The 24,778-nt window shown below is 54.2% G+C and overlaps 13 protein-coding genes across 13 annotated transcripts; 6 read left to right on the top strand and 7 right to left on the bottom strand.

The window, feature by feature from the left end:
• Window positions 1–234: 234 nt before the first annotated feature.
• On the bottom strand, window positions 235–3,553 carry ACRALDRAFT_1075765 (uncharacterized protein; the record flags this gene model as incomplete). The annotated part of the gene is made up of 3 exons (XM_071018430.1): window positions 3,225–3,553; window positions 774–3,158; window positions 235–706 (listed from the first exon to the last, which is right to left on the bottom strand). Exons 1-3 carry the CDS (start codon window positions 3,272–3,274, stop codon window positions 235–237), a joined length of 2,907 nt encoding a protein of 968 aa, XP_070876085.1. The 5' UTR covers window positions 3,275–3,553.
• ACRALDRAFT_1081068 (uncharacterized protein) lies at window positions 2,632–4,974 on the top strand. Its single transcript, XM_071019104.1, has 3 exons — window positions 2,632–3,460; window positions 3,760–3,921; window positions 4,042–4,974. The coding sequence occupies exons 1-3, from the start codon at window positions 3,415–3,417 to the stop codon at window positions 4,788–4,790; spliced, it is 957 nt and encodes a 318-aa protein (XP_070876086.1). The 5' UTR covers window positions 2,632–3,414; the 3' UTR covers window positions 4,791–4,974.
• ACRALDRAFT_1093057 (uncharacterized protein) lies at window positions 4,466–7,289 on the top strand (the record flags this gene model as incomplete). Its single annotated transcript, XM_071019654.1, has 11 exons — window positions 4,466–5,155; window positions 5,192–5,235; window positions 5,336–5,395; window positions 5,452–5,536; window positions 5,575–6,227; window positions 6,258–6,432; window positions 6,470–6,616; window positions 6,668–6,720; window positions 6,750–6,818; window positions 6,897–7,143; window positions 7,203–7,289. Exons 1-11 carry the CDS (start codon window positions 4,904–4,906, stop codon window positions 7,287–7,289), a joined length of 1,872 nt encoding a protein of 623 aa, XP_070876087.1. The 5' UTR covers window positions 4,466–4,903.
• Window positions 7,290–7,343: 54 nt separating this feature from the next.
• On the bottom strand, window positions 7,344–9,252 carry ACRALDRAFT_208956 (uncharacterized protein; the record flags this gene model as incomplete). The annotated part of the gene is made up of 12 exons (XM_071022544.1): window positions 7,344–7,434; window positions 7,476–7,678; window positions 7,727–7,786; window positions 7,821–7,882; window positions 7,948–7,958; window positions 8,054–8,174; window positions 8,247–8,563; window positions 8,649–8,748; window positions 8,793–8,844; window positions 8,907–8,941; window positions 8,981–9,168; window positions 9,245–9,252. 12 exons carry the CDS (start codon window positions 9,250–9,252, stop codon window positions 7,344–7,346), a joined length of 1,248 nt encoding a protein of 415 aa, XP_070876088.1.
• A 55-nt stretch (window positions 9,253–9,307) lies between these two features.
• ACRALDRAFT_208957 (uncharacterized protein) lies at window positions 9,308–11,320 on the top strand (the record flags this gene model as incomplete). The annotated part of the gene is made up of 19 exons (XM_071022545.1): window positions 9,308–9,444; window positions 9,503–9,549; window positions 9,582–9,618; window positions 9,673–9,821; window positions 9,867–9,885; window positions 9,931–9,957; window positions 9,999–10,086; window positions 10,118–10,193; window positions 10,224–10,303; window positions 10,365–10,419; window positions 10,487–10,505; window positions 10,589–10,651; window positions 10,720–10,795; window positions 10,849–10,863; window positions 10,897–11,008; window positions 11,043–11,086; window positions 11,128–11,187; window positions 11,224–11,233; window positions 11,289–11,320. 19 exons carry the CDS (start codon window positions 9,308–9,310, stop codon window positions 11,318–11,320), a joined length of 1,146 nt encoding a protein of 381 aa, XP_070876089.1.
• Window positions 11,321–11,346: 26 nt separating this feature from the next.
• ACRALDRAFT_208958 (uncharacterized protein) lies at window positions 11,347–12,708 on the bottom strand (the record flags this gene model as incomplete). The annotated part of the gene is made up of 10 exons (XM_071022546.1): window positions 11,347–11,564; window positions 11,647–11,701; window positions 11,743–11,753; window positions 11,814–11,895; window positions 11,951–11,976; window positions 12,038–12,062; window positions 12,107–12,148; window positions 12,226–12,389; window positions 12,541–12,550; window positions 12,679–12,708. 10 exons carry the CDS (start codon window positions 12,706–12,708, stop codon window positions 11,347–11,349), a joined length of 663 nt encoding a protein of 220 aa, XP_070876090.1.
• Window positions 12,709–13,043: 335 nt separating this feature from the next.
• ACRALDRAFT_208959 (uncharacterized protein) lies at window positions 13,044–13,614 on the top strand (the record flags this gene model as incomplete). Its single annotated transcript, XM_071022547.1, has 6 exons — window positions 13,044–13,099; window positions 13,155–13,211; window positions 13,255–13,361; window positions 13,406–13,456; window positions 13,526–13,541; window positions 13,587–13,614. The coding sequence occupies 6 exons, from the start codon at window positions 13,044–13,046 to the stop codon at window positions 13,612–13,614; spliced, it is 315 nt and encodes a 104-aa protein (XP_070876091.1).
• Window positions 13,615–14,960: 1,346 nt separating this feature from the next.
• ACRALDRAFT_2041588 (uncharacterized protein) lies at window positions 14,961–15,149 on the top strand (the record flags this gene model as incomplete). The annotated part of the gene is made up of 1 exon (XM_071021165.1): window positions 14,961–15,149. One exon carries the CDS (start codon window positions 14,961–14,963, stop codon window positions 15,147–15,149), a length of 189 nt encoding a protein of 62 aa, XP_070876092.1.
• Window positions 15,150–15,232: 83 nt separating this feature from the next.
• ACRALDRAFT_208961 (uncharacterized protein) lies at window positions 15,233–15,624 on the bottom strand (the record flags this gene model as incomplete). The annotated part of the gene is made up of 4 exons (XM_071022548.1): window positions 15,233–15,242; window positions 15,284–15,303; window positions 15,344–15,550; window positions 15,592–15,624. The coding sequence occupies 4 exons, from the start codon at window positions 15,622–15,624 to the stop codon at window positions 15,233–15,235; spliced, it is 270 nt and encodes an 89-aa protein (XP_070876093.1).
• A 91-nt stretch (window positions 15,625–15,715) lies between these two features.
• Window positions 15,716–16,949, bottom strand: ACRALDRAFT_208962 (uncharacterized protein; the record flags this gene model as incomplete). The annotated part of the gene is made up of 9 exons (XM_071022549.1): window positions 15,716–15,797; window positions 15,833–16,126; window positions 16,189–16,296; window positions 16,325–16,408; window positions 16,446–16,501; window positions 16,553–16,672; window positions 16,710–16,785; window positions 16,843–16,863; window positions 16,915–16,949. The coding sequence occupies 9 exons, from the start codon at window positions 16,947–16,949 to the stop codon at window positions 15,716–15,718; spliced, it is 876 nt and encodes a 291-aa protein (XP_070876094.1).
• Window positions 16,950–17,016: 67 nt separating this feature from the next.
• ACRALDRAFT_1075766 (uncharacterized protein) lies at window positions 17,017–18,948 on the top strand. Its single transcript, XM_071018431.1, has 2 exons — window positions 17,017–17,403; window positions 17,479–18,948. The coding sequence occupies exons 1-2, from the start codon at window positions 17,250–17,252 to the stop codon at window positions 18,669–18,671; spliced, it is 1,347 nt and encodes a 448-aa protein (XP_070876095.1). The 5' UTR covers window positions 17,017–17,249; the 3' UTR covers window positions 18,672–18,948.
• A 42-nt stretch (window positions 18,949–18,990) lies between these two features.
• ACRALDRAFT_1062689 (uncharacterized protein) lies at window positions 18,991–22,179 on the bottom strand. Its single transcript, XM_071016651.1, has one exon. It carries the CDS (start codon window positions 21,463–21,465, stop codon window positions 19,762–19,764), a length of 1,704 nt encoding a protein of 567 aa, XP_070876096.1. The 5' UTR covers window positions 21,466–22,179; the 3' UTR covers window positions 18,991–19,761.
• Window positions 21,598–22,551, bottom strand: ACRALDRAFT_208965 (uncharacterized protein; the record flags this gene model as incomplete). The annotated part of the gene is made up of 5 exons (XM_071022550.1): window positions 21,598–21,835; window positions 21,913–22,032; window positions 22,067–22,308; window positions 22,347–22,457; window positions 22,519–22,551. 5 exons carry the CDS (start codon window positions 22,549–22,551, stop codon window positions 21,598–21,600), a joined length of 744 nt encoding a protein of 247 aa, XP_070876097.1.
• Window positions 22,552–24,778: the final 2,227 nt, after the last annotated feature.

Genomic DNA, 24,778 nt, shown 5'->3' on the forward strand with positions numbered 1-24,778 from the left:
GAGCTTGTTCAATTCAAAAATGATTAATGCGTCCGGCGCAGGAGAGAGCGACATGTCAAGTCGTAGGCAGTGTGCCTTAGGACGTATGGCCTGTATGCATATACTCGTCTCAAGAACCAGGTAATGATGGACGATCCCATGCAGCCAAGGGTAGGGTTGCTTTGAGGGGTATCAAGTCTTATTCTACAACTGTAGTACACGATATTCTACATGACATGTAATATACAAAACACATCACATCCTGGCGACAACGTCATCGCACCGCTGGCAGAGAGCATCCTCCTCGACGGCGAGATATCTCCAACACCGGGGACACTTATGCTGCCGAGGCGGGAGCACCGTGACGGTTCCCTTTTGCACGCCACCACCGTCCACATCAAACTCTTGCACATAGGCCCATTCCGGGCCCGCAGGCGCAGATGCGTTTATATCCACAGAAGAGACGACAAAGATGGCGTCCAGCTCGTCTGCGTACCGCGCCAGTGTCTGGTTGACGGCTTCGTTCGACGACGATAAAACGACGGCACTCTGTAGAGAGGAGCCGACGACCTTGGCAAGGCGGGCCTGCTCGAGGGCTGCCTTGACGGCCGAATGGACGGCCATGAGAGTCGGGATGTCTTTACGAATGGTCTCCTCGTCGAGGCGCAAGCGGGATGTATCGGATAGCGGCGCGTCATACAAAGCGTGGAGAGGATGAACGAGGTTCCTAAAAGATCCAGTTAAGCTAATAGTCAAGGGAAAAAAAAAAGGTCGCAAAAAGCCAGGCAACTCACGTATCAGCGGCCATCCATTCCGGGCGATGTTCCCACGCCTCTTCGACGAGAACAGGAGTCATCGGTGCGAGCATGCGCAAGAAGCCGTGGAAGATGGGCTCCAAGACGCCGCCACCGTCCCCGCAGTACAGCCGGTCCTTGGACGCCTCGAGGTAAAAGGCAGAGAGGTCGTTGGCGACCCACCGATTCAGCGCGCTAAAGGCCTTGTAGAATTCATGGCTCGCAAACGCGGTGCCCACCTCGCGCATGACGTCGGAGAGCTGCACGAGGGCGATGCTGTCAAGGGTCGTCAGGGGCGCTGTGCGTGCCTCCTTGTGCATGGAGCCGAGGAGCATGCGCATGATGGTGCGGTACCGGACCAGGACCGTGTGGACCGACTTCAGGACGGCCTCGCCGATGGCCACGTCCCTGGTGAACTCGGAGCTGGCGACCCAGAGGCGTAGCGCGTCTGGCCCGAGGGCATCGTAGGTCGGGCCTTTTGCCGCCTTCTTCTCCTTGCCGCGCAGTTTCATGGGCGGCAGCAGGGTGCCGTCCATGATTTCGTTGGGCGAGACGATGTTACCTAGAGATTTCGACATCTTTTGCCCCTTCTGGTCAAGGGTGAAGCCGTGTGTGATGAGGGTTTTGAAAGGCGATAGCGTGGCAGGCTTCCCTGGGTTGTCCGACGTGGCAGCGGCGCTGTTCTGCGCAGCAGCTACGTGGGTGAGGAGACTCGACTGGAACCAGCCCCGATGCTGGTCGGAACCCTCCAAGTAGACATCGGCCTGGCCTCCGGTCAATGTCCAGCTGCTACCGCTATCGAACCAAACATCCATGGTGTCCATCCCGCGGCGGTAGGTACCGGTACCCTTGAGGGAGGGGGCTATCCAGGCGGGCTCGTCGGGAGCGTCTGAGAACCAGGCATCGATGCCGCGGTCTCGGATGACGTTGATGATGTGGTCTACCGACTCGTCCGTCACGACGGCATTGCCCTCTTGGTCGTACAACGCAGGAATGGGGACCCCCCAAGCCCGCTGGCGAGATATACACCATTCGCTGCGCCCGACAATGAAGCTTTCCAGCCTCTTTCGGCCCGACTCGGGAATAAACTTGACGCTCTGCAGCGCCTCGAGAGCCTTGTCCTTGATGCAGTCCACGTCTGCGAACCACTGGGCCGTCGCCCTGATCACGACGGGCTGTTTGGTGCGCCAGTCGTACGGGTACTTGTGCTTGTACTTCTCCAAGTGCAGGACATCGGCGTGCTCTTCCAGAAGCTTCAACACGGCCTTACTGCCTCCCTTGAGAATGGACGACGCCTGCGTCAGCCTCTCGGGTGCATCGGGGAAAGCGTCCTTGGTGAAATGGCCCTCGTCGTCAATGGGAGCGGCCGCATCGATGCCTAGGGCTGCACATGCTTCGTAGTCTTCGAAGCCGTGGCCAGGGGCGCAGTGGACCAGGCCGGAGCCGGAATCCGCAGAGACAAAATCGGCGTGAATAACAGGCTGCAGGGGTGCGTTCCTGCCCCGCAGCTTATTGACATACTGAAGCTGCTTCAGATTGATTCCTCTGATGGTGATGAGCGTTTCAAGTTGTGCATCCGGGAAAATAGTCGGGAGGATATCCCTCCGGCTCTGAGCAACAATGTACGCATTATCGGCTCCAACACGGACGATATCATAGTCCAGGTCATCGTGTACGGCGAGCACCCGGTTCGCGGGGAGCGTCCAGGGCGTAGTCGTCCAGATGATGGCGTACACGGTCCCCTGGAATGTTTTCCCCATCGCCTCTCGTATCTCGCGAGGCAGAGACGCATCGGCGACAGGAAAGCGGATGTAGGCAGCCGTGGAGACGTGGTTCTCGTTGTACTCGAGCTCGGCTTCGGCCAATGCCGTCCTCGAGGAAGGGGACCAGTACACGGGCTTGTGCTTGCGATAGATCAAGCCGTCGCGGACCATTTGCTGGAACAGACGTAGCTGGCGGATCTCAAAATCCGGATCCATAGTGGTCCACCGGGCATCCCAATCAGCCATGACGGCGTATGAACGGAAGCTGTCCATCTGTTCCAGGAGGGTCTTGGTGGCGAGTTCCCTGGCGCTTTGGCGGATCTGGACAGGTGTCATGCCCTTCCCTTGTGAAGCGCCCAAGGCCTTGAGTTCGATGGGCAGACCGTGGCAGTCCCATCCCGGACTATACTGCACGCGATAGCCTTGCTGCACCTTGACTCGGTTGATCATGTCCTTGAGGACCTTGTTGAGGGCGTGCCCGACATGGAGGCTGCCATTGGCGTAGGGAGGGCCGTCGTGGAGAACAAACCGACCACCGGACCGGTTTGCCTGCTGCCATTTGTAAAAATCATCGGTGCATCGTCGTAGGTATTCCGCTCGGAACTGTGGCAGAGGTCTAGGACTGTATCGATGTCAGGGAGGGACGGAAGAGGGACGGTGGAAGTTCTTATGATGGAGGCAAGCTTACGGGAATGGGGACTTGGGCAGCCTCAAGGTCGAGGTCCATGACTTCGACATGGTCTCCCTTGGATCATAGCAGTTTGACTCTGACCTTCAATGGGCTGCATCCGAGGTCTGCGCAGTGACGGCGAAGATGGTGGGACAAATTTCTGGTGGGGAATCTTTTTAGGCGCGTTGTCTCGAATCTGGCGCGTTTGATGGCAGTTGTACCTCCTAGGTACCTAACGATGTACACTGTACGAAGTATGTCGGGACAGTACGGATATTAGATTAGATAGGAGCTGGTCCCCACATCGATAGATTAGATTAGATTAGATTGGGATCTGCTTATCGCCTTCCAAGCTGTCGTGCTCGGGATCCTTGAGCACCATCATCCTCAACCGTCCACCTTCGCGTCACGTACAAGTCGAACTAGCCGCCAACAGAACGTCCTTGTAGAGGTTGATCGAATCCCAGAACTGGCCCTATGGCTCCAATACGCCGATATCTACGCATAACAAAGTACTCAGTCCTTGAATGCCGCATCTACCTCGACAACCCAGCTCTAGTCCACACTTGGCTTCTGAATCCACGCAACCCCATCCTCCCCAAGGTTATTGAGAGTATCCGCCCGCTGGTCCTTCCCAAGCTACGCGAAGAGAGGGAGCGCGAGCGCACAAGTAAGAAGAACAAGAAGAAGAGCATCAAGGATGTCGTCGTGCAAGGTTCGTTAGAATGACTCCCCTTGCTGTTCTTGCGACCCGGGTGTCGTTCCAGTAGGATCGAAGAGCCGGATGTGACAGCCAGGGCTTAGAACTAACATTATTTTGTCCAACGGCGACTAGATGACTTTGAAGTCTCCATCTTCCTCACCGAGACTACTACACGGCATTCGCTGCTCACAAAGCAGAAACACTTCAGGGACAAGGCTACGAGCAAGTTGAAGTCCAACTCGAAGAAGCTCACGGGCATGGCCAGTGACGCGCCTGTCGACATAGATGCAGACGGAGATACTGAGACCGAGCCGATTGTACTGCGAGAGGAGAGCGATGAGGAACCCGCTGTTGCTTTGGAAGGCATACCACCTTCCGCCCAAGAGACAGAGACGGTGCGACCCAAGAGGCGGCGCCAAACTGCGACGTACGACGACTATGACGATGATGAGGACGAGGACGACGAGTTTAGAGCATCATCAGATGACCAGGACGAGGCAGACCAAGACGCAGGTACTGGGACCATTGAGATCGACTCGGACGACGCGGGCCCCCCACCTCCCAAACGACGGAGGAAACAAGCCACGGACGGGGGTGACGACGACGAGACGGATGACAAGAAGAAACTGGCCATGGACGTCACGTTTGAAGGGTTTGCCATATACGGTCGCGTGCTCTGCCTCGTGGTCAAGAAGCGGGAAGGCGGCGCCGGTGGCAGCAGCAGCAGCAACAGCAACAACGATACCAGCCGATCCACTGGCAAACGGACAGCAAGTGCAGCGGCCGCAAGGGCTGACAAGCCCGCGGGACAAGCGGTGATGGAGAACTGGATCAGCTCCACCCAGGCGCCTAACCCGGGAGCAGAGGAGGATGCGTCATAGATGTTCGCGGGGGTCTTGACGCAAGAAATTAGTTTGCGGGGGGAGAAGATGGGGGGGAAGAAGAAAAGGGGAGGGGTTGCGATATCCGTGATATTCGCACTTGGGCGTCGCGAATGCGCGGCGACGATACTACCCATCCCACGCCTTGGCAACTGCGCCATTTCCGCCCACAGCAGACAAAGGTTGGGCTGAGCCAGGGGTGGTGTGTTTGGTCCATTCTGGTACCAGACAATGAAGCGGCCGCGAGACGTATTCCCAACCCAAACGACCTTCCCAAGAAGGCTGGGGTAGGGGGGGAAGGACTCCCTGTTTGGGCTGGGATCATCGACATAATCTTATTCGAAAGCCAGACTCAGGCTGCCCATGTGATGTGACGGGACAGGGGCGTTGCTTTGATTGAGCACATGGGACTTGGAAGACAGTCCGCTTCTCGATATGCCAAAGTGTGATGCCCGTTTACCTAACCACCATTACACACCCTCCCCTTTTCGATTCTGTCTTTCTTTACCCCGGCGGGGGGAAACGCCCCCAGGCACTGGAATTAGCTTGGGTGGCCCGATGGAGATGCTCATTGGATACCGAGAACCGTTGCCCTGGCGAGACTTGTGAGGGAGCCGTCATCGAACTTTCGTTCCCCTCTTTTGCTGCAGCCTTGACCGAGGAGGCAGCATACCGAACAACAGGCTTACAACGTACATACTACGCTGTACACCACCCTATATGTGACCTATTTCGTCGGTCTCTCGGTCCAGTTTAGTCCTTGACTGCATCAGCACAAAGATAGGCGGATAGTTGGGCGAGTCGTCCTACGTCACGATTGGTTCTGGCCCCTGACGATACCATGCGGGATAAGCATTACTATTACTTTGTAGGCAGGCTGGACATCGGAGCTTTCCTTATGGACCATGGATTGGCTCGCGATGTCTATACCCTGCTTGACGTACCGTACCGTCCTCCCTTCACAACGGGTCAACATTACCTCGGCGCAACCCCAGAGAGGAACCACACACAGCACAACCCGTTGGCCATTTCTATAAAAAAAAAATGCTTTCTTGGCGCTGCGCCCGATCCGCGTCGCACCCCGCTCTTTACCCTCTGGCTGGGTCAGCTGATGAGATCCCTGACACGGCCGACAGGGGCCCTGGCATCTCAGGACCTCAGGACTCCGCTACATACAACGTACGCATCCATGCTTTGTCCGATGCGAACTCGTGGTCCTGCCGTGTTGTACCTTGACACCCCGGCCTATCTCATTACTAACGCTATGGATATGCAAAATGGCGCAGAAGTGATGGGGGTAGAGGCTCATGGGGGTAATGAGTCGCGATACCATACCGTGACAACAGCTCCGGCAACACCCCTCGGCCGCCAACGGCAGGACTGGGAGACAAGACATAGCAGAGAAAGAAAGACAGACAATGCCAGGGTTCCTTGTTTGTGACAGCTTTGTGCGACGGTCTCTGAAAGCCGTTCTGCTGCGCCGCACATCATGGTCAGCGTTTCCCTACTATTATACCCTACCTCGGACGTTGTATGTACGTGCTTCCTAATCCTGTTTGTGAACCCCGCTGTCAACGGTGCAGGTGGTCATTGCAGACAGACTCCCGACCCCTGGTCTGTCCACGATGTGCTCCGTCAGTCAGTCCGTTCATATGTAGTTGTACATGTACAAAGGACAGCACCCTGTCGACTGGGGCCCCTTGGGAACCCAAGTGAAAAGGCCGAAGGATGAATCCTCTCCAACGCCTCGGGTCATCAATGAGCACAAAGTAATTTGGACTGACAAGGGCCAGGACAGGGGACAGGAAAGAACCAGCCCAATTCGTGTCTGGCAAGGATGCGAATGAACTATGTATTCATGACTAATTCGATGGGAGGACGTGCGGGAAGAGGGTGCGCAGGACAAGCGGCACGGAATGGAAGCAAGTCGGTGAGGAATCCATCTCGTCATTTGGGAAGCATAGGGAAGTGGTCGACCGCGCATCTCCATGGTGTCTTACTCCCCTACCATCGGGCGACTTACATACTGTACCTAGTAGATACCGTAATGTACTTCCAATCCCAGGTACCTGTAATCCCTAGAGTACGTTGTACCTTTCTGGCAAGTTCCAGGACAATCAACGGCGATTGCCTTACGCCCTGCCCTGCCCTGCCCTGCCCTGCCCTGCCCTGTCTTTCCCTTATCATACTTCATTTCACGCAGCCCCTGAGCCCTGTCGAGTTTCAAACGCATCTTTGTCTCTCCATCCGTCCGGCCTGCCTAATCTCATGTGTACACGTACATACAACGTACATCAGGCGAAACACGAACAACAGTCGAATGACGAATGGCCTTTGTAACACAGACCTCTATGTCTTGGCCCGGCGGGCTCGGGTAGGACCGGCGCGGGCCCTCTGGACATGTCGCGCTAGCCCCAGGCTACTCCCGTTTTCGCGCTCCGCAAAACACATTCTTGGCGTCTTGAACTTCTGTGCAACGTACGTTGTATTGCACATTGACGAGACTTGGCGAAGGGGGGGGGGGGGGGGGGGGGGGGGGGGGGGGGGTTCCCCTCAACCACCCTCATTCTCTGCTCCGTACATACGCATCCGGTAAGGTAAGTCGTTCAATTCTTTGCCAGGCCAGTGGAATGAGAGGAGGGGGCTGGGAGTATCAGTGTACTTATCCCGCTTGTCCAGATGCACGTCAGCCACAGGTCGATCTGAGCCATGGCAATGGATTGGTCCGCACGTAATGCAGAACATGTACATACATATTCCGTACAGAGATGCAGGGCATGATGCCGAGGTCTTCTAACCCATAATGTCGTACGGAGTTTGGCAAAGGTTGGGATTATGTACGACATTGTGCCACTCACCCTTCTGAAGACAACCCCAGGCATCAAACACTGCCGTGTTGTTTATGCGCTCGCGAAGCTCTTAAAGCCTAATGTTACGGTGTACACGGAGTGAATACGATAGATGCCGAGGCCTTGGTCTTTTGCAGCGGCTTTAAGCTTATCTCTTTTGTCATGGGTATCATCAAGTGACGGCCATTGTGATGAGATGCGTTCGTTTCGCACCGTCGCAGCGGTCATGGCCGATCATATCAACTGTGCCAGTGATTTACTTGGCTCACCGTCAAGTTTATGGAAACGTTACATACACGTAGTACAACTAATGCCAATGCTTGTTGTCAAAAGGAGGCAAAGAAAAAGAAAAGAAAGGAAAGGAAAAAAGGGGTGCGGAACAGAATCGAGTCGTTTCTCCGAAAGCAAGTGCACCGAAACAAGTCACCGAGAATCAGCCACACATTCCGCTTCCGTGGCTTGATTCCTATTTCCGGCAAAGCCACCGGGGTCCTCGCCATTGGCTGTCTGTGATTCGTCGACCATCCGAGTTCCCCTGATTTCCACGTGGAAGAAAGCCTCACCGTAAGTTTACGTTATACAACGTATGTATATGTAATGTACATACTGGGAAAATGAGGTGGAGATTGATTAGGGGAGATCGTTAGCACGACGGGTCCGGTCCATGACTGAAGATATGTGTGCTTGGGTAGTGTTGCCAGCCTGGTAAGCACATCCCAGACAGCTCGGTGTGTGCCATGTGTGAGGCTGTGTTGTTGATGCATGACGAGGTGAGACTGGAGGTGGCTAGAATGCAGTACTGTATATTCAAGACGCCATTGAAAGTATAGGTACAAGAATGCATCGCTGGGTGTCTTACCCCATGTGTGCGGGCGCGTTGGCGACAATACAACGTATGCCTGATGATGTATGTACAACGTATTGCTCGCGGACCAGCCACACAATACACTACAAGGCACCGCCTACTCCCCTGGAATACGGCCCGCGCAGAATATTACGAAAAAAGTACCCCTCATGGCATTGCATTTCACCGCGTGGATTGGTCTGGGCCAAGCAGACCGACAAGACGGGCTGAAGACGATATAATTCCGTCATGTTCGTTTCGGTGGCTGAGCGATGAGAGAGGCTATTATACAACGTAAGCCTCGGGAACGGAGAGAGCCGCAGCCGTGTAGTTGTACCGCGCGAAACACGCGATTCGGTAGCTGCGGGACAGACGATGAAAGGAACAGATAAAAATAGGGTATAATAATAGAGAATTCCAGACCTCAGCCTCCGGGCAGGCCGAAGCCTCGTTCGTCCCTGGCGTGGATTTAGCGAGGTCAATAGTTCACCGCACACCATATTCGTGGCGTTCCATGAGAACGGTGAGGTGGATTATGTAAGTCAACGACGTCGTTGTATCTTCTCGGCCAGGCGTCTGTGGCTGTATCCATTCAGCGGCCTGTTCCAATCCGAATATAGCCCGAGTCAGCTGAGAATAGCGGGGTGTCAATGTCCGTGTCGTGTGTCGTTTGCAGCTGACTTGGCTAAAATGTGAAACGAGAGGGCTTTGTCGTTTGGCTATAGTACATACGAACTACTCCGTAGGAATTGACACCTCACCACGTCATCGGTGACGATTGATAGCCTCCTTTTTACTTCTCTCTTTTTCCCTTACTCGTTGTAATGACAAATCCAACCCGGTCTGATGAAGCTTGGGGCATATACCATACGACGTACACCAAGACCAAACCATCGACCGTTCGATTGTTGACCAGTCGGCTGATCCTTCCGAAAACTTACTCGGTGATATGGATCATATTGTGTGTAGTGTAGATGATCGGGTTCAGTACGTGTACGTTGTACTTTGTTCGTAGGTAGTGAGCCGCAAGAGATTATATTCTTACGCGTACTTCCGTTCATCATGCGTGCGCTTAGGTAACTTGTATTGACATGTGAGCTCAACAAGGAATAGCGGAAATTTGGCAGAAGGGCACGTTGTAAATTAGGATAGAATGCCGAGCCTCAACAATTCTCAACCATCGTCGGAGCGATATCGCAATTCCTTCGAAAGTGCAATTTCCCAACTTCAAACCGTGCCAGCTCCTCGGATCAATCACGACACTTGCTTGGCTTGTCTCATCGACCGCCCCTGCCACACTCCCTTGTAACTCTTGTAACTGGGCACATGGTGGTCACTGTTGCCAAGTATACAACGTAGACATTGAAAGACCTATGACGACAGTTGTCAGATACAACGTACAGTGTTACCAATACGAATAGGTATGCCATGCCGAAAAGACGGTGAGTTTCCGCAACAGCATCGCCCCGTTATGGTAACAGTGGATCCGGAGAAAGACCCGAAAAAAACGTCAAGTCGAAATTGCTGTGAAACTATTGGTCCGCTCCACCTAGTTCACGTCCAATCTGTAACCTTTTCGGAATTTGGGAACCACTGCGCATGGGTGACACAGCCACGTGTTGTGATAAACCGAGGGCTATGTACCTTCGTACTCTCCTTATTCGTATTTCCTACCGCTACGTCTAACAAAATCTGGCTACCAGCTTGGCAGTGCGCGGCGTACAACGTAGCAGGTCACAGGGACACATGAAACTTCGCTCGCTCCCGAGACAGTTAAGGGGCTAGTGAGATGGCATTCAGTTCTGCGGTTCGATCTGACCGTTGGTATCGTCGAGAATATTCTTCGCGCCGCGCTCGGTTGTGTCTCCCGGACCTGAAAAGCTCGGCTCTTCGGACGAGAGAGAACTTGTCGGCATTCGGACCCACGCCATGCGACGTAAAGGGCAAAAACGGCAAAAACGGCGATCATCTCATATATAAAGTGCCGCGGACCGGAATTCCAGGCGCCGTAACGTCTTGGAAGTACGAATGATAAGACAAAAAAAGGAAAAGGAAAAGGAAAAGGAAAATTTAAGAAATATAACAACCAATCAAGACTAAGAAAGGCAAAGTCTCGGCGCGACCGACATTAAAGGGGGAAATTGCCAATCAATTGGCATCAATAATCAGTGTGCTACTGCCCTAATAATTTTCTGTCAAACTTCCCTCCTAGCCTTTGACCGCTAGATTCTCGCAGGGAGCTGCCTGTTGACCTCACCTCGCCTTACCGAACTCTGCGCTACACTACTAGTCCTCCGATACCCGAGTGCGGTGTGTGCGTTGTAGTGTACGTTGTACTCCGCGATTAGAGGACTCACTCCCCTAGCATGAATGGGACGAAGTGGGGGTAACACGTGTAACGGAAGAGGTCTAGTGCTGGTACCCACTGCTTCTGGAAGCCTTCGTCACGTCCAAAGTAGGCATGTACCGGTACGACCTCCCGATTCTTGACGTGTTGGTTGGCTCTGGGGACGGACCCACGGCCTGTCGAATAATTAGGAATCTTCGGGATCAAGACAGTGTCGGGCGAGTGCCATACAAGAGCCGACGGTGCCGAAGGGTTGGTGAGTCGTTTGCCATGTTGGCTGGCTTGGCCTCCCACAAGTTACATATTCGTACATCAGCGGTCAAGAACAGCGCTCTCTGTGCCGTGAAACGGCCAAAGGTCGACCCTTGAAATTAGGTGGGATGAGTCACATAGGGCTTCTTCGGTGGGACAAATTCTGTTTGATCGCGATACCGCCGTATTAGTGGTCGGCAGTCCAGTCCGCAGTCAGCAGTCAGCCCTCCAGGATTAAAGCAAGGCATACAACGTACAACGTACCTATCGGGCGTCTGTTCGGGAGGGCGGATCGGGCGGCCACGTTGCGCCCTGCACAGCCGCCCTGGACGAGTGCCTGTGCGTGTTTGTACGCTGTATGTACGGGGTGTAGGATTGGTAGGGCTGCATGGGACGGGATTTTCTGTCATGGGTACTCACTCGGTGGTCTCGTGAGGGTGAGGTTCGGAAAGCCGGGAACAGGTGCGAACTGTCTTGGATGCCTTGGGCACACACAACGTGATCTCAAGCTTGCCGTAGCGGATTACGTTGTACACGTACATTACACGTACTTCGTACAGACACAATGCTCGGCACGTTCGATCGATGCGATGTGGGACAGTAACCTGTAACCCTCGCGCTGAAATGCCATGTCGGTCATTATTGGTCATTACAACGTACGTTGTATGGGACTTGAAGTAGATACCCCCCACATTTGCTTTAACTCTTTTTTAAAGAAAAGGAAAAGCAACATTGCCCATGGGGAAATGTAGGTGGAGGATGGGAAGTCCTCGACGACCCGCTGCGCTGGGCGCCAAAGCGGATCAGAACAGTCTGCGTTTTGTCACCCCTATCCTAGGTAACCTGTCTTCGATTCACGGATACCCACAGAATTGCCCTGTTTCGTCATCTGGCCTTTGTCCCCATGTCCGTGACGACGTCAATCAGTCATAGCTTTAATTGTACGTTGCAAGACCCTTGCGGGGTCCGATGATGGCTGCCTGACGTGACGTGAGGATGGCAAGGATTAAAATGATAGCCCTACATCGCTGTACTTGCCGGTACACGATGGACGCTCACCGCAAATCTACAAGTGTCATTGAGTCATATTATGGCGGAACGTAGGATCGAGAAGACTGCCCTGTTGATAAGGATAAAATCCACGCTGATTCGGCGACTCATAGTGGTCAGAAACCAAACAATCTCATACAACGCATGTGGTAAACGGATGGTGGGGCATTTGGGCGACAGCAGCACGACAATGCCCCGTGATCTATGTAACCGCCGGGACAAAGCGCAAAGTTGAATTGATTGTTGGGATTGAGTGACTGATTGGGGCCATCGTGTCCCGAAGAAACCCCCTATGTAGGGTTACGGCACACGGGAAATTCACCCAAATAAATAAATGGAAAATACAAAAAAGGCCCCCGCGATTTGCTAAGGGAATGCATTCATAAACTAGAGAAAAGGGTTGAGGACGATCTGCCTGCTGCAAGGGTGGAGATGATAATTAAAGCGACAATCAAACTTTTATTCCCCTCTCGTTTGCCGTTTTAATTTAATCGGAGTGTGTTGTAAGAGTACTTGCAACGTAGGTACACGTGTAATACGTTGTACATAAGGGTTTGACGATCTCCGAGGCCACATATCACGATACCAGGTTTAAATTTCCTCCGAAATTAACCTCGTAAATCAAAGAATCGACCAAGCCGAATTCAACATCCCACGTACTTCGTATGTACGTTGTAGTACGTTGTATTATCCCTTTCAAGTACGTTGTAGTTGGTACTTGGTTACTTTTAGATTCTGTCCAGCGGATGATTTTATAAAACAAAAGGAGATTATCCGTAAGAAGAGAGGTCGTGATGCGTACGAGGTTATTAGATTGCAACGTATGCACCCGCCGCACAGCTCTAGGCAAAAAGAAATGCGTTTGTGGGCGGAAAAAAGGAAGAAAAAAAAAGCAATAAAAATTTGAACACATGATCGCCCACGAACCCCCCACCAGACTGCAGCAGCTAGGTCCCGTTCTTCCAGCGTGTCGGTATTTCAACAAAGTAGCGGATTAGGCAGAGACGTTTCCTGAAAGGAAGGTCGATGTACCAGTACTTACGACGGGGAATTAGCCAAGAAACCAGGGGTCAGAGTAGGTGCGACAGGGGAAGGAAAAGCCACATGTTATTATATCGACAGGGGAATGGATAGACTAAGTGGGGCGGACATTCCCAGCATTGTTTCATTTTTGCGTCACTGCCGGAAGAAGGATTACAAAATGAGAGAAGTCTCTAGGTACATCGTTAGTGAGATTATCGTCTAATGGCGCCCACTGACCGATCCACCGAAGCGGCGCTTGTCAAGCTGATTTCCAATCTTTCATCTGACCATCGGCGCAATGGTGAACGGCTTCGGACGATACGGAGTATTAGTGCAAGTAAGCAGAAAGATGTACACATTTGTCACGTAGATTACCTCAACCAGGCGTATCATCTGGCAACATCACCTACGAGACCTGGCACCTGAATTAGTATTTGCCCGGAACAGCGGTGGAAGTGAAGTTGAATGACGTTGTTCTCGGCGTCTGCTTGGCATCGGCCCGCTTTGGCTGCGGCCAAGGACTGAGAGGACTTGATATTTCCTTTTAGAGTATTCGCGGCTAATGTACAACGGAGTGTATCGTTGTATACTGTATCATGTACGAAGTACGTTGTATGTACAGCGGAATTCCCCAGTGATGTACTTCCCCTGCAATTCCGCAAAGCCTGATCATAAGGTGTCCGCACAGGTGGGTACAAGGGGTGGGGGTTGGGGTGGGATGGGTGGAAATAGAGGGGGGTGTGGATATACCGTACAATGTCCGAAGTGTAGGAGAACGGGAACGGGCGCCAAAATACCAAAGCTGCTCGAGTCTCCTCGGCCATCTTGTGCCTGTGAATACAATACATAAAGCGCGACCCCCTCTCCTCTGATCCCATGCCTCTAGTTTCCATTTTCCTCCATAAGCATCTTGACTCTTCTCAACTACACCAGCTCTAACCAACCGGTTCGCATCATCTCAGCAACAGTCAAGAACAACATCTCTAGACGACCTACCAGTCTACAAGCTAAGCTCCCAAGCCTCAACCACCAGCTCAACCGCCAGCACTGCTTGCCTCGCCTTTGGCCTCACAGATCAACAAAACAAACCATCACAACCACACCGATGGCTTCTACCACCAACTTCGACGAGATGCCCGCCCAGCGCCCCTCCCAGCTTCCTCCCTGCCCTGGCCCTCCCCCGAGCCGGCCTCTGCCTCCCACCCCGAAGAGGGGTTAAGGACCATGAACCCAGGATTTTGGTGACCTCCTTTCTGGCACGCGCGCTCTACCTCTGGTCTCGGCGAACCAATTCGACTCGTGATGCAGTCAATTTGCATTCTACGGCACAGTACTCTGGCTCTCCAGTGTACGAATCCACACAACTGCTCATCCTCCGCTGTCCGCATCCACCTAAGCGGGTTGCACGGCACTCCGTTTCTCAGCCTCTTTGAGCACACCACCTCTGGTCTCCCCCTCCTCCCTACGGCGGGTTGGGGCGATGTACCACCCACCAGGACGCTGCCCTAGGAACCCACACCTCGGCAGCGATCCGCCCAAACCACACTATCAACACGACAGCAACACAGCACGTCGGAAGGGTCGTTGGCTACCTAGTCTACGCCGACAAGTCTGCATACCCTCGAGATATGTCATGACCCTAGGAGCCTACCGACACCACAAAGCCACCCTTCCATCGGCAGGCAATGCCATGGAGTGACCCCCTCGCCACCGGCTACTTCCGTCGCTGTATCCTATTCTACACTCTTTTCTTCTTCTTCTCCCCACACGCCTACAGCATTTTTCATATCACCATTTAATCAATGATGGCCTGCCCTCGCTCTACTCCCGAGCAGGCAGTGATGGTAACGGATCGGGATGGAACGAGTTCTATGAAGTGGGAGGGGAGGGCTATCTGGAGTATCTGGGATGATGAAAATCAGGCGGCAGGGGTGCTCTTCAGCCGCGGTTTGGCTGATACTTTGTCGTTTCTCTTGCATGGCGTCGGAATATAGGGGGGTGCCCTACCGTGGTAGATACCCTTGATCATATTGGTTTATTCTCCGGGACTCGGTGGAAATCTCAGTTATGAATTGGCTTATTTGGATCTGCATGCATTTGAAATGAAAACGAAAATGAATTTGTTTACGCAATCTTGGCGTTCTTCTTCTCGGCGTGTACAAGGTCAGGTGCAAGTCAGCTCCGTGACAGAGTGAGACTGGGGGGAAGATGCCCCACAAAGGCGGACAGTCGAGCAATTGAAAAGACAAGGCGCGACTATGCTGGTGGGTGTCTCGGGTTCCTGAGACCGCTTTGGACACGGGAGGGATACAACGGTATTTCGCGCAAAAGCGACTAAATGGTAAGCAGGGCTGAGGACAAGAGAATTACCGAAATGAGCACAAGACAAGAAACGCTCTCGTGATGCATTTTGTACTGGGAGTGCATACAACGTACATGCTGCATGCAGATGCGTGGTATGAGCGACATTTGTTTCTTCGTTTACCCCTTTATTATGTACGTTGTATGTATACCTATTTTTGTTTTCTGCCGGCAATCTCCTTGGTGTTATCTGTCTGCATCATGGGCGCCGGCGCTTCTCATTCTTAGCAGCGTCGAGGTGTGGTGAGATTGGATCGACATTTGTCTGCACTGCCTCGGCTCTTGGACTGCCCATTTCTCCCTACTAAGTAAGTACACTGTTGCAGTTGAATGTTGCAGTTGCATTCCATGGCGATCGGGATGTGTGGATGTGTGCGGTCGCTCAATTCCCGTTGCGCCCATGCGGGCAAGGTTGGGTGGTATTGGGGCCAAGCACAGCACACAGCTGGGGTGCAGTTTGCTCGCATCGTCCTCGGCGCGCTGAACAATGGCTTGTCCTACTCGGTCAGGTGACCCTTTCAACTCGGCACGGCAGCGACGAGGCCCCCAACAAAGGAAGAGGGCGGCTGGCAAGCTCCCGTTGACCTTCTCGGGGCGGAACAAAAACCGACTAATTCACGTGAGTTTTTTTTTTTTTTTTTTTTTTTTTTTAGTCCGCCTCGTAGAAGACACCATTTTCCATTTCCCACTGACCCCGTCTCGTCTGCCTTCTCCGCAAAGGACGGACGGGAGTAATTGCGACGTGGCGTATCATTGCAGATGGCCGCCGAACCCGCGGCCCTGGCTAAACAGAATACCAATACCCGACGGGCCCGAGATGGCCAAGAGTCGCATCGTACGGTTGAGGAGCATCTTGTCTTGATTTTCCCTTCTTGGCTCTCTCCCACTCTCACTCTCTCACTCACTCACACACTCTCTCACACACACACTCGGTGGAGGGCGGTGTTTTTATTCGTCTCCCGTATGTCCTGTCTATCGGTGCACTCTCGTTTCAAGGGCAGACCAAAGGCCAAGTCTCGTGAGTTATTTTGCTTACATGCTCGCAATGTGCGGAGTCCTCCGTCATCTCGGACGCTTTGTCCCCTCGAAAGATGTCGCTGTCGCTGCATGTTTCGCAACGACCGTCAGGGGTAGAGACAAGTGCATCGTAGAGCCCCTTTTCATCTCGCCGTCCCAAGTATAGGTACGGAAACTTTGTCTTTGCAAGCTTGTTCCCAACAATTGTACTTGGCAAAGCGGGCGTAGATGTCATCATGAATATCGTCATGTCTTGGCAATTCAGGGGCAGAGATTAGACATTCTTGGACTGTCTAAACGTCTACTTACATAATCTTTGACGATGCCGTGCTGACTAACACCATCTACGTCTCGTGACTTCTATCTGTACAAAGTACTTACAGCGTAGGTACCTCCCTCTCAGACCCAGATTCCATCACGTGATCACGCGTTGTGGCTTGTAGGTTTAGACTGTCATGGAAAAACGTTGGACTTGACACATACAGATGATACCGGGCTTCAGTCTAAACAACGACAAACTAATCAACACGAGGCTTGCACGACCTGCCAATTGAGCTCGGCTTGCTTTGCGGCCACACTTCCAGTCTCAGACGTAAAAACACGACGTGAAGATCAGGGTGCCGGAAACGGAACAGGCCGCATCCACGACGACGTCCCCATTCAACAACCATCCATCTTCTCGTCCATCAGAACAGAGGAATCCCCTCCGGCTTCCCATGTCAATCTTTGAGCTCCATGTATGGGGCCCGGCTTTTGGCCTCCCATCCATCGACGCCGAGTGTCTGGCCGCCATCGCCTACCTCCACTACACCCTGCCCAGTTCCGAATGGACTCTCACTCCCAGCAGCGACCCTTCCCTCACCCCCCATAGTACGTCTCTACCTCCCATCTCTTTCCAATACCCAACAACACACACCCACCTTTTCAACTAACTCCGTCTACCAGACCGCCTCCCGGCCCTCCGCTCCAAAGCCACCGGCACCTGGGCAACAGGCTATGACGCCGTCGTCGCCCATCTTTCCCGCCACACCACCCACGACCTCGACGTACACCTAACCCCCGCCCAGCGCGCCGACCTGGCCGCCTACACCTCCTTCATCTCCTCCCAGATCGCCCCGCTCCTCGACCTCACCCTCTACGCCCTACCGCGGAACTGGTCCCAGACCACCCGCCCCGCCTACAGCGCCATCCTCCCCTTCCCCCTGACCTGGACCGTACCCACCGCCCGCCGCGCCGCCGCCGTCGAAAGAGTCTCCCACCTCGTCGCCGGCCTCCCCCTCTCCGACGACCCCGACGACCCCGCCGCCCAAAACGACCTCAGCGCCCTCGACGCCGCCATCAAGCACCTCCCGACAACCCGCCGCAAGAAGGGCGTCCTGGAGGAGATGGCCCCCGGCGAAGCCGCCACCATCCGCCTCCATGCCATGGCCGTCGACGCCCTCTCCGTGCTCGAAGACCTCCGCCGCACAACCCAGCCAACAACAACCACCGACTCGGACCCGAACCCGAACCCGAACCTACGCCTCCTCTGTCCCGGCCCCCGCGTCACCTCCCTCGACTGCCTCGCCTTCGGCTACCTCGCCCTCGCCGCCGCCGCCCCCGTCCCGCAAGACTTTTTCCGCAAAGTCCTCGCCTGCAAGTTCCCCGCCCTGTCCGCCCTCGCCGCCGACCTCAACCGCACCTGTCTCGAGAACCCCGGTCCCCTCCCCTGGTCCGCCGCGGCTGCCACGGATGGCCATCCCCGCGCCGTGGGAGGAGCGAGGACCCTCGTCCGCTTCCTCGACGACGTGCTCCGCGTCACCCCGACGCTGGGCGACCTATACGCAACCGAGAACCGGCGGCGCGCAGAGGCCGCCGCGGCCGACGGAAGCTGCCTCGCCAAACGCACCGCTGCGCTCGCCGGCGGTGTGCTGGCTCTCGGATCGGCGCTTACTTGTGCCGCGTGGTGGTATAAGAGCTTACCGTCCTTCGGCATGCGTAGCCAGACCTGGGTCGCCGACGGTGTGGGCGCTGGCCGGCTGGCCGAATTTGGTGCCTTGGGTGCCATGTTGGATTTCTCGCTCGCGGGACCTTCCGCAGGTCATGGGCCCGAATACCAGCAGAATCGGATCGTCGAGGCCGAGGTGGGACTTGACTAGTTCGTTGCGTGTGTACAATATGTATTATTTACTGTATAAATGTCCGTTCAAATCCTCGTTGTCGCACGTCTTTGGTTACCCAGAGATATTTTGCCTCATGATTGTATGGTATAGAACAGGAAGGACTTGTAAGAAAGGACAAGGTGCAACGGACTGGCAGTGTTCAAAGAAACCTTGTGCAGTGCCATTTCCTTCACCCAAAGGCTCTCTAGTCGTTCCTTGGTCACACGCAGACACCTCTTCTTATACGACACACAACATGATACTCGCTAGTATGTTCAAGACGGGGACGAGACAAGTTACTGATCTTCAGACAAGTAGACGGAAAGCAACATTTTTCCTGCAGCTCGTGAAAGCTACGGCATATGTTTGTTTAGCTGGCTCTCAACCAGCGCTAATCTATCACTTCCTCAACCCAAAAGGGAGAGACAAAATGCCAACGACGCAACCAGCCATATCTGTCCCAACACTGCCAAGACCTGGCAAATCAGGAAAAAAAAAACATGATCGCTTCACATGATGCCGTAGAACGCCGGTCCGTAAAAGCGAGAGTACAAGGTATCCGTCCGTCCTTTTGGTTTTGTCTCGCCATCCTGCCGCGGATGGATTCAGATCCAAAACCCAAACCAAATCCATACCTCATTGCTTTGCCAGACGTAGTAGAAAGCCAGACTGCCAACCCAAATCAAAGTGCACATCTAAAAGAGAGCAGAGAAAAAAGGACAAGAGCGAGAGGCAATTGGCCTTTCAGGCGTTGCGGCCCACGCCAGCCACGCCGTAGTTTTGCCGCCAACCGGGACATGGATATCAAAGGCTGCCAACGCCTCGCACATATAACGACAGTCAGAAAAGAAAAAAAGAAACAAAAACAACCTGAACGAAAATGACAACTGAACAGATCCGACCCAGTGATGGCGAATGGGCGGATTCTCGGGGTGAAAGGCGAAATAGCTCGTGGTCGGTCCTTCAGATATTCCCTGTCGCCAATGGAGAATCGATGTCTCGGAAAGAACATGTCGAGTCACGGGTTGTGTATGCACCGATGCTAAGCACCCTTCAGGCAGGCGCTCAGACGCACCGCGGAACGACCTCAGATGTCCAACTTTGTCTGGAGTCGCAAAATCCTAGTTCGGAACCAGAGCATAAAGGAGGTCCAGGCACCCTGCGTCCTCCGCTTCGCACTGGGCCGCCTATGGGCATTGAAGGCGACGTCCTGAGCATCCTGGTCGTCGGGCCTCGGCTCCTGACCGGCGGCGTCTTGGTGCTCATGGCTGACAAAGGCAAGCTTCTCGGCGGTGGCCGGGTCGATGGTGGACCGCGAGATGTGCTGCACGCGGGCTTGCAGCTTCTTCTGCTTGCGCTGGGCGGCACGGGCCTTCTTGGACTGGGGTGGAGACACGTACGAGTTCTCCATGTACTTGGCGGCGAAGCGGGCACTGCCGGCGTTGACGGGGCGGGCCTTGGCCTCGGCCTCGACCTCGACCTGGGGGTCGATATCCGTGGAAATCCGGGCGAGGGCGGCTGCACCGGCGTGACTCGTGCTCGTACGGGAGACGAGACCTTCCGGGTCCATTTTGGCGAGGGCCACTGCCTCTTTGTAAATGCGCGCCTGCTCCCGCTCGTATCGCTGGGCTTCCTTGGCATCGGCGCGCTCGCGGCGCTTCATTTCCTCCTTGGCGCGCTTCATGTCCTTCAATCGCTCGCGGTCTTCCCACTTTTGGCGCTCCTGGCGAATGCGTTCCTGGTGGTAAGCGGGGTCGACTTCGGAGCGAGAGCGCAAGCGGAAGCCCTCGAGGGAGGTGCGGAAGGGAGACATGGTGGAAGAGGCAGGTGATGTAGGGGATGCAAGCACAGATGCCGATGGTGGTGCTGGTGGTGGTGATGCCAGGGCCACTGCAGTGTTGTTGGAGTGCGGGGCGGCTGGACTTTTGGAAAGAGAACTAGACTCGCCGGGTTCGGTGACGAGGTTGAGATCCGAGACGCTCGCAACGTGAGCGAGTCGAGAACCACCTGATGCCGATGTGGAGCGATTCGAGGCGAGAAGTCGGAGAGGTTGGTGGGAATTGACGTCGGAGAGGGAAGAAGTCCGGTTGTTGGCGAGCGAGGGGCGGCGCGGGGCAGGAGCGCAGTTGCCAGAATGGGAGGAAGTGAGGTTGACGCTGCAAGTGTTTGTGGAGCCCAGCGAACTTGACAGGTAGTTACCGGCACGGTGGTGCTGGCCGTGGGCGGCGCCGGGGGAGGAGCCAGGCTCGAGATCTTCGTCCTCGGTTATGGTAGTAGGTGAGTAGTCCCGGGAGGTCTGTTGATCCACGCTGGCCAGGGAATTGGCGTAAGATAGGGAAGTGCGCGGGGTTTGCTGGAAAGGGTGGACGAAGCTGCCTGTGCGGTAGGCACCCGGGCCACTTCCGGAGGTTGTGATGCTGGCATGGGACGTGCCGCTGGTCGACCGAGCGTGGGATAGGCTGGGGTGCGACCTGATGTCGACGGCACCGGTCAGACTGTCGATATCCAACCGGCCGTATACACTGCCCTCGGTCTCGCCGTCTCCCCATCCCACGCCGGCATTTCCCTTGGTGTTGGACCCGGCGCCTGCATTTCTGGAACCGAGCTTCGACCCCCAGCCATGACCACTGTAGTGGATCTGCTCCTCCCACGTCCGGTCCAGGTCGAGCGAGCTTTTAGCTGACTGCGTGCCCATCTTCTTGAGAATGGGCTTCACAACCGCCTTGCTACGCGATTTGGTGAGCTTAGCGGGGACAGCCCTCCCTGTCGTGTCGGCGTACGACGCGAGCATGGTGGATGGCATGGCCGCGTATTTCGGTCACGGAATCCGTATTCAAGCAATGTTCTTCCCTTTCCCTTTCCCTTTCACTTTTCCTCCTTTGTGAGCCGGACCGAGAGGACGTGTTTGGTTCGAACCAAGGAGTCAGGCGCCTACAATGAGAGAAGCCTGGCAGTGCGAGTGCCGAGCACGGACGAAAGCGCAAACGCCAAACGGGCCCGGTAGCAAGGCCCTCCCAACTGGCGCACGACACGGGAAGAGTAGCTGCTGATCGAGTGATCGGGAGGATGTCGATCGGCTTCGCGGGAGAACAGATATATGGGTCGAGAATTCGAATGCGGCGTAGGAAGAGGCGGACAGGCTTCGTTTCGATGGCGAGGGGCTCGTATGCGGAGACAGAGAGGGAGGATGAGGAGGGGCGAGAGGGGGGAAGGGGGTTATTGACGTGATATCAACAACATTGAAGGAGGTCGAGCGTCCTTTGTCGAGAGGGTGTTTTTTTGTTCAAAGAAGAGGAAGAAATAGAGATGAGACCCTACAGCCAAGCCAGGCAAAGAGTGAGGGGTTATAAATTGACGGCTTGGGAGATGTTTGTTATTTATGCTATGTTGACAGCGTTTTGGTGGCCAGGATGAGGTGAGCAAGAATAAGGTCCGAGGAGGTAAGACGGCCGGATATGTATAGATGGATAGACGAATGCGCAATGTGATGGACGACAAGTATGAAGACACACAAGATGTGTGAGAAAAAGGAGGCAGGGAGAGTAGGAGGAGGAGGGAAAGGGGGAGGGTGGTGGAGGGCATTCAATGGTATTTGGATGACGGACGGGACCGGAAAGGTGGTACCTACGTGGTACTTGTAATTAGGACATGGACATGGGAGATACGTTGTACATTGTAGGTAGATGAAGGTGGTGGTTCACCGGTTCTCCCTTTCTCTTTCTCTCTTTGCTGTTCGCGGACCAAGACGTCGGGAAGGGGGAAGGTAGGACACCCCGCCCCTTCCTGTCATACAACGTAAATCAGCTTCATCAGTCAGTCAGTCAATCATATCGATCCGATCAACATAGAGAAACATTAAAGCCCCGCTCTCATTCATCTCCCATGAAAGTACCTTCATCTCTGGAATAAGAGCTAAGAATGAAGGACCTGGACCAGGGTGGAAGGCAGGACCGAAAGCAGACCCCAAACGGGCCAAAAGAGGTACTAGAGGCGACACGACTGGGACCTCAGGGAGGTGGTCCAGCCACTCAGCGGCCGTGAAACGGTCGGATTTCCCCCAAACAGCTTAGCTACAACGTAGAGGCTCGCTACAATGTACCTGGCCCCCAGAATCTCCTCCCCCCCGGACCCCCGCCAAGACATCCCCAAGTTGGCTCCGCGGGCTTGGCGGCCCCACTGCTCGAATCACCGGGCCGCATGGGGCAACCATTCTCACCGCGAGGCAATCTGTCGGTTACTCCGCCCAGGCTTGGGATCATTTATATCGCAGTGTCATTGGAGGCCGTCGGGGGCGAAATAAATGATCATTTGGCACGTGAATTGGAAATGAAATGGGAGCGTGGATAATTTGGAGGGGATCATGTGCTGGCCTGTGTGCTGAGGACATTTTTGTCGGCGACGCACTTAGTATGAAATGCGTGCACATATTGTACGAAGTACGTTGTACATGCTAATACCATTTGCATCCGCAATTGTGGTGTAAATCCATAGCTGTAGGTAATTACATGTACGTTCCGTTCCATCTGCATGCATAAAACCCCGAGGTCAGTACGAAATGGTACCGGACTCCAGGTATGATTTGTTTCCAGGCATTACGAAGTAACAACATTAATACCTACAGCACACATACCTACGTTGTTGCTGTCCAAGCTACGGCTTCCCACCATATGATGACCGTTTACACACTGCCACTACCCCTCAGCACCGCATGTGTAACACAGCCGTCTCCCGGGCAAACTCTCATCCCACGTCACCATGATTATAAGCCGGAGAAACGAATCCCAGCTCCCGACGTGTCCTTCTGCTTCGATTTGCCTCCCTCAGGGCGCATCGCCCCCGAGCCAGATACCAGCTACGATACTTGGTATGGACCTTTCGGAACATCGCTTGGACTAGTAAGGCTTTTGTTGCTTCGCCACGGCAGTATTGAGAATGCCTTGCTTAAACCATAATATGGGACGCTCTGTCAACGTCAACTCTCGGTTTCCATGTACGTTGTACTTCGTACCTATGTACGAAGTATGTACAGTAACTCGACATAACTGTCGAGCCGATATACCTATCTACGCACACCTTCAACGTGGTGTTATAAGTACATCGGCTCGACAGTTTTGTCTCGTCACTGTACACTGCTTTATCCCGCTTCTCATCCGATCCCACCGACCATGCATCGATCGCACCCCTGATCAACCCCTCCATTGCCAAGAATCCTCCTTTCATCACACACATAAGGGAGCCCCCCAATCGTCGCTCCTTACGACACCACGATGTTTTTTTTATTATTATTCCCTCTCAACCCTTCGCGCATATAACCAGATTTCCAGTCGTCGTCCACTCATCATCCACTCATCACATCTCCTTGACACTGCTAGTGATGCAATGCTTCGTACACTACACTTGTTTGATGAATCGCTCACCGCCCATCGCAAGATGCAGGCAGATAACGGGAACAGATAAGCTGCCGCCCGTTGCGGGGATGGCATGGCACCAACGTACTTCGTACTTTCGTACATACAATATACGTTACGTTGCCAACTGAGACCCCCGAGTGGTGCGTTCTTTAGATCATCTGATACGTTACTGTTGCTGTCTCACAGGCGGGAAAGCGGTACACGTTCTGTTCATCACTTGGCCATCGTCAACAGGCTGCGGGTGCTTCGCCCAACTCGTCTTATCGCGGGCCGCTTCCGCTTGCGACACTCCCGCCGACTGGTTTGTCATTCCAGTCGTCTCCCAGTGACGCCTTCACACCCATCGGAAACTGCTTACGAAGTAGCCCCAATGACACTCGACACATTGCTCATACCCAACTGTCCATTAAGGGTTACTTCGTACAGCTACCTGCCATCTCTAACCGGGCCAATCACTAAGCCAGTCCAGACATGGACTTCACAATGTAAACAAGGTACAAAGGTACACAGACACCGCCCTGAGAACGTGACAACGGGTAGCGCACCGCCTCGCAGAGCACTTGCATGACCAGGTGTCAGTCAACTGCATAGGCATTCAATTCTCCTCTGCGCCTCTGGTGTTTGATAAGGCGGTCTGGACATTATGCACAAGGGCTAAATCAATTTTGCCCTTCTTTTCAGAGAATATTCGTT

The sequence above is a fragment of the Sodiomyces alcalophilus genome (genome assembly GCF_042370955.1).
Source record: "Sodiomyces alcalophilus JCM 7366 unplaced genomic scaffold ACRALscaffold_3, whole genome shotgun sequence".
In the NCBI taxonomy this organism is placed as follows: Eukaryota; Fungi; Ascomycota; class Sordariomycetes; order Glomerellales; family Plectosphaerellaceae; genus Sodiomyces; species Sodiomyces alcalophilus.

What these genes read in the sequence shown, in the direction of transcription:
- ACRALDRAFT_1081068 (XM_071019104.1), top strand. Translation starts at nt 3,415, where the DNA reads ATGGCAGTTGTACCTCCTAGGTACCTAACGATGTACACTGTACGAA. An exon ending in AACGATGTACACTGTACGAA is followed by an intron (nt 3,461 to 3,759) that starts GTATGTCGGGAC and finishes TCGACAACCCAG; the next exon opens with CTCTAGTCCACACTTGGCTT. An exon ending in CAAGGATGTCGTCGTGCAAG is followed by an intron (nt 3,922 to 4,041) that starts GTTCGTTAGAAT and finishes AACGGCGACTAG; the next exon opens with ATGACTTTGAAGTCTCCATC.
- ACRALDRAFT_1075766 (XM_071018431.1), top strand. Translation starts at nt 17,250, where the DNA reads ATGTCAATCTTTGAGCTCCATGTATGGGGCCCGGCTTTTGGCCTCCCA. An exon ending in CCCTTCCCTCACCCCCCATA is followed by an intron (nt 17,404 to 17,478) that starts GTACGTCTCTAC and finishes TCCGTCTACCAG; the next exon opens with ACCGCCTCCCGGCCCTCCGC.
- ACRALDRAFT_1062689 (XM_071016651.1), bottom strand. Translation starts at nt 21,465, where the DNA reads ATGCTCGCGTCGTACGCCGACACGACAGGGAGGGCTGTCCCCGCTAAG.